This window comes from Lampetra planeri, chromosome 30 (genome assembly GCF_965212315.1).
Source record: "Lampetra planeri chromosome 30, kcLamPlan1.2.h2, whole genome shotgun sequence".
Lineage (NCBI taxonomy): Eukaryota > Metazoa > Chordata > Hyperoartia > Petromyzontiformes > Petromyzontidae > Lampetra > Lampetra planeri.
In genome coordinates, this window is record NC_136136.1 from 9,329,015 (window position 1) to 9,340,418 (window position 11,404).

At 45.9% G+C, this 11,404-nt stretch overlaps 1 protein-coding gene across 1 annotated transcript in view; it reads right to left on the bottom strand.

Moving 5' to 3' along the window:
- The window catches only part of TTLL5 (tubulin tyrosine ligase like 5), a 98,194-nt gene extending 90,804 nt beyond the window's left edge, over positions 1-7,390 (bottom strand). Inside the window, exons 1-3 of the mRNA XM_078608704.1 lie at positions 7,244-7,390; positions 1,118-2,113; positions 285-403 (exon numbers count right to left, since the gene is read on the bottom strand). Of these exons, the coding sequence (XP_078464830.1) occupies positions 285-403; positions 1,118-1,179 (181 nt within the window). The 5' untranslated portion in view covers positions 1,180-2,113; positions 7,244-7,390. The remainder of the gene's footprint in view (positions 1-284; positions 404-1,117; positions 2,114-7,243) is intronic.
- Between the last annotated feature and the right edge of the window lie 4,014 nt (positions 7,391-11,404).

Here is an 11,404-nt window from a genome sequence, read left to right on the forward strand (position 1 = left end):
AAATAGAGTAAATGTGCATTAAATTGTGTAAATGTGCTTTAGCTGTGCGGTAAGCATGCTATAAATGATCATCAGTAAGTGCACATTTTCTGTAGAGTAAGTAATGCATTAGCTATGCAGCAAGTGTGCTTTTAATTACCATAAAGTATGCATTAACTGTGCGATAGGCGTGCATTAAATAGAGTAGACGTGCATTTGCTGTGTGGTAAGCGTGCTGTAAACGATCAGTAAGTGTGCATTAGCTGGAGAGCAAGTACTGCATTAGCCGTGCTGTACGTGCTCACCTCCAATTGTCTTGAAGGCCGGCTCCGAGCCCACGATGGCGTCGGGATGGAACAGCAGCACGGGGGTCTTGTGGGCGCTGCCCACCCACTGCACCACCTGGCTGTGCTCCCTCTCCGACCTGCGGCACCACGAGCAGACACGGCCACCGCTAGCAACAGCACTAGCAGCAGCAGCAGGAGCAGCAACAACAACAGCAGCAGCATCGGCAGCAGGAATTGCAAAATATGCACAATCACATAATAGATGATTGAGAAAAAGATGGACCGATGTAGTGGGGAATGCACTCGAATGGAAAGGAACGACCTAGAAATATCAGCAGCAGACGGGATATGATGATGAGGATGATGATCGCCAACTGTGAATAACCGCTGCTGCTGCCTCTGCTGTATGTTCATGGACCCAGCGGTCTCTGCCAAGGAGCAGGATGTAGAGAAGACAACGTAATACATGGGCCGAGTTTCATTATGTGGAAATGAAGAAGATACATCCTTAGCAGGGGTCACTACAATTCTTGCGAGGGTAAAAGAGGTGGGATTCAGATGCCTTGGGCACGTGTTGAGAAAAGACAAGACATTGCAACTACAAGGGCGATGGAGATGCCAGCGACGCAGGGCTGAAGGATTTGAGTGACAACCTTGGTCTACGTCACTTGAATAAATAAAAGTGATGGACTCAAGCCACACTTGCCAGAGAAACCGCATCTCCATCACTCATCAACTATTTAAAGTGGGCCAGAGCCCATCGAGCCTGAAAGCATCCTTATATAGGGGAAGCCTCGGTCACAAAGCACTGCAGCGCAAGGTAAACAGTGGAAACAAAGGTCCTCCCGTACTCTGTGTCCTCGTCAGATGAGGTGAGACTGCTCTCCGAGCCACTGCTGGATGCGGACGGCATTGTCGTCACTCAACGGCGTCCTCCTCCTCCTCCTCCTCCAAAGAAAAAATAACGTCGGTTCCTTGTAGGAATTAACGTTGGGTGGTCGCTGTGGGATGGTGGTATGATACGGCCACAGGGATGTGGCTGCAATGCAGTCACGCCAAGTCTTGCAGGTCTCCAGCACACGGTCTCTTCTTCTCACGGTGGAATGATCGAGGAGTCGTTGTTTGATTCAAGTGGTATTTTTGATATCCGAGTTAATGTTTCGGCTCGTATAATGATTAAGGTTACTGCATCTATGAAGTCAAACCCCACGGACTCATGAGCTCCACTGGGCACACAAAGGCACAGCCTTCACCAAAGTGTTCATGTGAACTATAAGAGGTAGTGCTGAACTGGCAAATCATCACTGTGCTTCGAGGACCATTCAAGTACACTGCACATAGTGCTAAATATAAAAATGTATTCACTGCTTCATAATGATCCAACAGCCACTTAACACAAAGGCACTCCAATGACCTTAGCTAACTGCCCTGTGACTATAGTACTTACAGAATTCCACGTAATCCGAACATTCACAAGACCATGACGGTGGTGCTCAGTGCAAAACGCAATTACTTTTTAAATGTTTGAAAATATTAGCCCGGAAAAGCCTCACACTAAGTCTCAAATACTCTCTCTTCAGGAGGGTCCTGCTCAGAGGGTTCAACTAATCGTTTTCATATTAAACATACTTACCTATGTGCAAATGTGCAGTTTATACTGCATTTGACTACCCACGTGTGTTTCATGAAAAACGTGTCCTGCAAATTCGCTCACTGATGTACGCAAGGTGTTACTATCGCTATGCAGGTTGTTAAATTAAAATTCCCTTTTCTGGAGTTGCAGAGTTGCTGAGCCCCGCTCTAGGATTACAGCGTTGTAATCTTCGCGCGTCTCCAGGCTGGGTGAGCTGGGGTGACACGGCGGGTGGGGATCGTGCGGGGAGGAGGTCAAGAGGGAAGACGTAAAAACCATCAGTAAACATTTGTACTCTCAAAGCAATATCACAACCAATATTGCTGATGCTGCCACACCTCTCCATCGCTTCCTGCCTTCTGCTAAAGCCAGCAACGGTGACAAAGTTAAGACCTGACCTCTAATTGTCACCTATAGTTATGTAATGACATATTGAGTCTTTGATTTTAAAAAATATATTCTTAGGTTCACAATATGTGCATTGAATTGTGCATCTAAGAGTTAATATATTCATCTCTTACAAATTGTATGTGGCTGGTTCATACGACTCCTGTAGCTATAAGGGATTGTACACGAGAGCCAATAAACTCAAGCATGGAATCGTAACAATTCATCAAATGGTGGAAGGGGCGGTAAGATTATAAATTGTTAATAAAGGTCACTGCCTTCATTGCCGACCTCTGGGTGCCACTCCAATGCCTGTATTGGTAAGCTGGCCTCCTTCAGTCTGCACATGCGACTGGCTGCCCCATGGAGCTTATATGTGTCACGTGGGAAACTCCACCAGCAATACTCAGATCCTGGGTTTCATTCTGGGCTCCATCCACCTTTGATTAAACCAGATTCTCAGGTAAAATGAGATGGTCTAAAACAATATGGGATTCGGCAGACTAATAATGGATTGTCTGCCAAAGTAAGGAAACCCCACTACATAGATATCCACTGTGGAGGAGTGATGAAATCAGTTTATGTGGCAGTGATATAGCAGTTATTTCCGACTCTCTTGAGTTGCATTACCTTGTTGCAATCATTGAAGATTTGGTCCAACAAGGACTGAATGCTGATGTACCAACCCTGGTGAGACACTGCCTCACCAACACTTACTTCACCTGGAATGGCACATTCTACAAACAAGATGAAGGTACCCCAATGGATTCTCCCTTATCGCCAGTGGTAGCCAATGCTTTCATGGAAAAAATTGAGACAGATGCCATCCAGGCATCCACCCTACGTCCTTCCTTGTGGAAGAGATACGTAGATGGTCACGTTCATCATCTGGCCACATGGCCCACTAGCTCTGAACAAATTCTTCAACCATCAAATTCACCATGGAAGTATAAAAAGATGGCAAGTTACCATTCTTGGATGTTTTAGTCGAAAAGAAACCAGATGGCTCAATGGGATACTCAGTCTACAGGAAAGCCACCCACACCTGACTCCCACCATCATCCATAATTCCCTCAGCACCACCTAGCCAGTGAACTGGAGCACGTACACTAAGCCCTCAAGATGAATGGATATTCGGACCGTACAATCCGCAAAGCTGTCACCCCAACCGTGGGGAAAAAAACATCTGAGGACCGAATCAAAACCATCACCTTGCCATACATAGCAGGGGTCACCAAAAATATTTCCCAAATCATGAAAAAACACAAGATCCAGGTTAGATTCAACACAGTACATACAATTTGTGATCTGATCCCATCTGTGAAGGATGTGATCCCTGACATGCAATATCCTGGTGTCTACAAACTAAGTTGTGTCTGTGGCAAAAGTTACATTGGGGAAACTAAGCGACGTGTCTCAGACCGTGTTCGTGAACACAAGGCGGATCTGAAACACGGCAGGACCAATACCTCAGCCGTGGCTGATCATTGTTTTAAAGCTGTGGGCTCACACGATATTGATTTTTCCAAGACGAAGGTACTCTGCAAACCCAATGGCTATCATCAAAGATTTGTTCATGAAGCCATTCAGATATATAAACAGACACAACTTCAACCGAGAAGATGGGTACAAATTGAGCAATCATTGGAAGGACGTGATTAACCAGGTAAAGTCTTAACTTGCAATGATGTTTACATCCTTTCTACCGATGTTAACTGAACCTCTGAGTTTCATTACTAGGTTGGATGTCTTTGTATTGACAGGCTGGGTATCCACTGCCCCAGCCTCTGTGGTTAGACCATCTCTAGCTTCACCCAACTACCTTGATGCACCCATCTCAGGCCTATATAAGACCTTGTCTCAGCAGCTTTATCTCTCTCTCTCACCTGAAAACAATTGCTTGTGTTGCGATCAAAACGTCGTGATCTATTATTTTTTATTTACGTGGCTTGACCGAAAGACCCAAGAGTATGAATTCCTGCAGTCACGAAAGCTTTAAAAATCAAGATCGTTAAATGTCTTTAAATTAACAAGCTAAATCTCTCACGAACATAGCCGCTCGATGTGGCGGTGGCTCTCGTTGTTTAATCGGCTGAATGTCTCACTGGCACGGCCACCGTTGTGGTGGTTCTCTCTTGCGTTGACATGCTGGTCTCTCTCGCAGTGCACCGGTCAACGCCGCAGCTTTTTGTTGCCCACGAGGTGGCGTTGTGCCCGGTTCTCTGACACTGACATGCCAATCTGCTCATTAACACAGCCGCTGCTGCGGGAGCTGTCTCACATTGACATGCTAATAATCTCCAATCTCTAGGTTTTATATCAGGCCCTCCCCTATGCTCTTTGGTTCTTTCGGTAAAGTCACGTAGGTAGAAAAAACAATAGATCACGACGTTTCGATCGCAACACAAGCAGCCGTCATCAGGTGTGAAACAAACACAGCAGGAGGACTGCTAATTACAACTAGCATAATCAGGCAACAGCCTAATCAGTTGTAATTACTGCCAAAACGTCGTACTCAGATTGTAAATGTTGTGGATTTACTCTCCAACACACCGGTGTGCTGTACTAGTGATGAATTGGCACGTTCTGTTTACGTGACAACCCTTACTGATTGGCTGTGTCGGGTGGTGGCGGGTTTAACGACACATCGATATTTACGTGATCTAACCCCCCAAAAAGCTGTATTATGGATACTATGGGTGAGTGCTAAAACCGCTTGATATATTGCACAGTGTGGCTTGAAGCATGCAAAGGCACGCATTTATTGAAGCCATGGTAAACACAGATACAGCCTCATTGTTATACTACTGTAGTGACATAGAACGGTCACTGCTGTGTTGGCCCGTACGAGGGCTGGGGGCCCCAAGGGGGTGCCTGGGGGTTCACGTGCTGGAGGGATCCGGACCTTCCCAGAGGTGGGGGAAGTGAGGCGTGTCCTGGGAAGGGAGGCGTGGCCTGGAGAGAGCCAGCCACGCCGGGGCGGAGCCAGCCACGCCAAACCAGATATAAGCGTGGTGTGAACGCAGAGCGAGGCTGTTGTACTGTACTCCGAAGTGAAGACATCATCGGTCGTCAAGACCCGAGTCGTCCTGGGCCAGGCAGGCCGTTGCCTGCCTGGTCCAGTCTGTGTCGCGTTCCAGAGTGTTAGTGAGTTGAGGAAGGTGGTCACCACCTCATGTACAGTGTTATATTACTTACCGTTAATAAATAGTGTTGCCTCCAAGCTGCGTGTGTGTGCACCTAATTCGAACCCATTACACTACTACTGGGTCAGGCCATCCTCACACGAGTCATAGCGGTTATTTGACCATACTTCACCACGCTGGTAACTGCGTATTGAAGGTGGGGAAGCTTAGACATGCCAGCTTAGGAGTGCAGTACAACCTTTTGCTGCACTGCCCTCTGCTGCCCACAGCGTAGTTGTGGGCAGCAGAGGACATGTGAAAACGTGAGTGCATGGTGGGATTGTACATAAGACGATTATCTGAACGGGTCATGGGCCTCCCCTCGGTCAACACAGCCTCAATTGAGTACCTAGTGCGATGTAACTAGGGAGACAAAGGCGACTGGGCTTGGTGGTGGCCATCTCGTGTGCCGGGGTCTGTGTGCATGGTGGTCACCCATCTAACCACTATCCAGGCTCATGCCTGTTTAGCTTCTGGATAGACCCTGATACCACATTGAGGAAACCCTGAATAATTAGGACACATCACCGATTAAAACTTACTAAAGTAAAAAAAAACACATTCCTGCGGAGGGAGCTGGTAGGATCGTTGGGTTGCTCGGTCAATGGCCAGGATCAACGGCGGCGTGGTGTATTCCGCAAATATGCCCGACTGTGAGGGCGGGCACCAGCCGGCGTGAGTAGGTTAAACGTTGAGTTTTATAAGGGCACCACGGGGTGACCAGTCCCTCCCCACCCAGCCCCACCCCTCCCACCCCCCACCCAGCCCCTCCCCACCCAGCCCCTCCCTCCCGACCCAGCCCCTCCCTCCCCACCCAGCTCCTCCCTGCACGACGGACACAATAATCCCCTGTGGGCTGGTGTAACCAGGAGGTTCCTACCAGTATAAGTCACGACTACGTAAACGTGCCAATTGTCATTTTAGCAATTCAAAAACTCAATAATAAAGCATCGCATACGAATTATAACGAGCACACATTGCAGGATAATGTAGAAGAAGCCTTTACCAATCCACTGCTCGATGAAAACCTCGCCACGCTGTCCAGTGCGCCGATCGTTGAATCGGGGTGATATCCAGGGCAAGTTCGGGTATCACTCGCTACCCATGTTAGCCATGGCCCGGAGTCAAACTCGCAAGTGCGCTAACCACCGCGCCACCGCTCCATCCCAGCAAGCTGCGGGCGCGCGCACGTGCACGGGGAGCGGTGGCGCAGCGGTTAGCGCGCTGCGCTGCGAACCCGGCGACCACGGTTCGATTCCCGCTCGTGGCGAGCAACCAGTGACGATTATCTGAACCGGTCCTGCCCCCCCACCCTAGGTCGACTCAGCCTCAAATGAGTACCTGGTGCGATGTCAGCATCGCCGCTCGGGAGACAAAGGCGGTCGGGCCTGGTGCTGGCCACCCCCCCCCCTTTGTGTGCCCTGCCGGCCTTCATAGGTGCTCGCTAACAGCACTTGCCCCTACAGTCTGTGAAGGCTACACGGGGGATCTTTGTCTTTGTGCTCCATGAGTTTTGCACTTAACGCACAACCCAAGGCGCTTCATTGTTTGATGTTTATCAAGTTGGCACGTACAGTGTCTCTCTCTGGTGTCAATTACACACCAGGGGTGCACACTCGCAACAACAGCGGCCACGAAACGAACTTAACAACAAACGGCGCGCCGAAGAGAGCGGTCCATCATTCACACGGCTCTACTACCTAACGCGCCTCGACATAACTTAACTTGTGAAAGCAGAGAAAACATTAATAGTAATCCATAGTAATAATTACCTTCGTGTTGTTGGTTTGTTTGGAGCGGAGTCCCCACGGGGGCCTGCGCGTTTAGTGATAGCGCCCCCCAAAAAACGCCGTAGCCTGGCGACCAGCGGCGTCTTGCACCGCGGAAATCGAAAAAAGCCACCGCGCGCTTATGCGCACTACCAAAATGTAACCTCCGATACCTATCCACGCTGGTAAATGCAAACTAGGCTTTTGCCTATGCCTACTGCGAAAACGAACGGCACTCGCTTGTCAGTATTAGCTAATGTAACCTCCGATACCTATCCACGCTGGTAAATGCAAACTAGGCTTTTGCCTATGCGTACTACGAAAACGAACGGCACGCGCTTGTCAGTATTAGCTAATGCGAACTAGCGCGCATCTGCGTTACGTTATACAATTCGTATGCCAAAGCGTTGTATGGCTTACAATGTCGTCGACAATGTTATATAGGAAATGTAAATCTGTCAATCCAGACTATGGAATATAAAGGTTATGCTTATGTAACCTAGGATTACTAATTGCGTTGCTTACCCTAATGGGAATTGCACTTTTGGTCTCTAAACCAATTTGCCCGCCATGGTAACGTTTCTTAATTAGTTTCTTAATTACGTAATGTGGTTAATTCTCACGGCTCATGGAGCCATCAATGTGACCGCTGACAACTTAAAAACAAATACCGTCTTGGACTCACATTTTGAAGTTAACTTTTAAAATCACAATTAGCATAAATTTCAATATATTACTAATAGTAGTGGTGCATTGCTAATGGTTGACGTAAATAGAATATGCTCTCTGGTTCTTTCGGTAAAGTCACGTAGACAGAAGAAAAAAAAATAAAAGAACTCGACGTTTCGTTCGCAACACAAGCGTCCGTCATCAGGTGAGGAAGAATGCTGATCAGCTGCTGTGGCTTTATATAGGCGCGGGAGGGGGAGGTGCAAGAGTTCACGGGGGGAGGGATGGGTGGGGGCTGGAGAAATTAGCATGTCAATGAGCTTGAATTAGGAATTCTAGATTTGAAGCTTTCGTGACTGCAAGGATTCATACTCGTAGGTTTTTTCGGTAAAGTCACGTAGGTAAATAAATAAATAATTCCTTTTATTATAAAATTCATAGAAATAGAAATAAAATAATTATTTTATTTCTATTTTTATTATTTCTTTTTATTTTTACCTACGTGACTTTACCGAACAAACCTAAGAGCTTGAATTAGTCAACGAAAACAGCACTGGTGGAAGAGTGAGAATCACAATCCATTGTTGCACTCTACTTCTATGGTCCCTGCCTTCTTAAACACGCACTGCTCAAACAACCTCCTCCACTTCCATGGCATGCAGAGGCCCTCATCCAGCAGTGGATTGACAACATGACTGTGCGTGGAGTTCTTTAATTCAATGCCCCTTAATTAGCCACATAAGAACCCATTGATATTTGACAAATGCAAATTTAAAATGTAGCCCGAATATATATTTTTTTACTTAAATGAATCTCGGCTAAGATGAAAATGAGGCGGGTGCTTTATTCGAGGGCCTGGGCCAAAGGTGGAAATTCCACATTCCCAAGGCAATTTCTCCATTTGGCAACTATAGTTGACTTACAAAAGTGGTATCGATTTTATTCAACCTTCTGATAAGAGAATGTCTCCTTCATGTACCATGTCTATTCACATAACCCACAAATATATTACACAACCCATCGGCCCCATTGCATTCTGGTAGTGCGTAATTTCAGCGGCATTGATCCAATGCAGGACAAGCAAACTTCGGATCAGTTTCAACGTAACATTGTTATTTTAGTTTAGAAATGGTTCCTCGCTCAAAATAAAATACCATAACACTAAATCATTAAAGCTGTTGTGGAGAATATAACACGTTAGATAAGCAGACAATATGCCCCCTCCATATATGTATACTGTATTAGCACTTACATCAGCTACTTACAAATATTCATTTCATGTAGGGTGGGCTATATCATGCCTCCCAAGTTAAAATCCTTACCTAGGTCAGGTCATTCTCATTACAATTATCATCATCACCAACAATCACCAACATTCTTAATTTTGGAGCTTTCGTGACTGCAGGAATTATTCTTTGGTTCTTTCGGTTAAGTCACGTCTAAAGATAAAATAATAAATTAAAATAATAGCGACGTTTCGATTGCAACACAAGCAATCATCATCAGGCATAAAAGAAAGAAATAGCAATAAAAATATAACTAGAAAACTATAGACAGACATACAAGCAGACAGACATCACAAGGACACACAGAGAGAGGACACATCGGCACAGAGAGAGGGGTCGTTTCTGTGACGGTCCCTTAAATATAGAGAGGGGGAGCGGGGACGGAGAGAGTGAGGGGGGCAGAGAAAATTAGCATATCAATGAGTGGACGGCAACGTGTTGCTGCTGCGCAAGTAAGATGACGACGTGGCACGGCACGCAAGCTTGAAAATTAGGAGGAAGGCACACTAAAATTAATTAACCTCGCAAAATATCGAAATGTGATGTAATGCAACACAGAGATTCGGTCAACACACAATTAACGCATAGCCTGGTTGATTACGTATTTCAAAGATTGCTAAGTTAGAATTTAAGTGTGAAAATTTCAAAAAGAGGACACAGGCAGAGAGAACAAATAGCCAGAGAGAGAAAAAAGATAAGCTTAAAACTTCCCCGTAGAAGTGGTTGACCGAATCTGTGTTGCATTACATCACATTTCGATATTTTGCGAGGTTAATTAATTTTAGTGTGCCTTCCTCCTAATTTTCAAGCTTGCGTGCCGTGCCACGTCGTCATCTTACTTGCGCAGCAGCAACACGTTGCCGTCCACTCATTGATATGCTAATTTTCTCTGCCCCCCTCACTCTCTCCGTCCCCGCTCCCCCTCTCTATATTTAAGGGACCGTCACAGAAACGACCCCTCTCTCTGTGCCGATATGTGTCCTCTCTCTGTGTGTCCTTGTGATGTCTGTCTGCTTGTATGTCTGTGTATAGTTTTCTAGTTAGATTTTTGTTGCTATTTCTTTTCTTTAATGCCTGATGATGATTGCTTGTGTTGCAATCGAAACGTCGCTATTATTTTAATTTATTATTTTATCTTTAGACGTGACTTAACCGAAAGAACCAAAGAATAATTCCTGCAGTCACGAAAGCTCCAAAATTAACATTGAACCACTTCTACGGGGAAGTTTTAAGCTTATCTTTTTTCTCTCTCTGGCTATTTGTTCTCTCTGCCTGTCCTCTTTTTGAAATTTTCACACTTAAATTCTAACTTAGCAATCTTTGAAATACGTAATCAACCAGGCTATGCGTTAATTGTGTGTTGACCGAATCTCTGTGTTGCATTACATCACATTTCGATATTTTGCGAGGTTAATTAATTTTAGTGTGCCTTCCTCCTAATTTTCAAGCTTGCGTGCCGTGCCACGTCGTCATCTTACTTGCGCAGCAGCAACACGTTGCCGTCCACTCATTGATATGCTAATTTTCTCTGCCCCCCTCACTCTCTCCGTCCCCGCTCCCCCTCTCTATATTTAAGGGACCGTCACAGAAACGACCCCTCTCTCTGTGCCGATATGTGTCCTCTCTCTGTGTGTCCTTGTGATGTCTGTCTGCTTGTATGTCTGTCTATAGTTTTATAGTTAGATTTTTGTTGCTATTTCTTTTCTTTTATGCCTGATGATGATTGCTTGTGTTGCAATCGAAACGTCGCTATTATTTTAATTTATTATTTTATCTTTAGACGTGACTTAACCGAAAGAACCAAAGAATAATCACCAACATCCCAATCGGGTAACTAACATTAAAACCAGCTGGCTGCATTGCAAAGTGTACAGAAATAATGGTATCCGACAGAGAAACGTGGGTTTTCATCACTATTGAGTGTGAAGGAAATGCAACTGCACCGGGGGCCCATCGAACAGAAGGATCCAGGCGCCAGGCTACGAAGAGAAAATTGGACAGGAGGGTTCCATCTCATTATTTGCGCCTGGGCTCGTTTGCCAACCATACTACATAGCTGCTCGGGACATCGACAGAAATATCAAGGCTCCATGTTAGTGTGGAGACAATGCTTTCATAGCATTTAGAATCTAAGTCAAAGACGAGGTGACACCAAGGTTAACAAAACTGCTTGTGTTGGGCCCTTTACAATCTCAAAAGATGTGTGCAT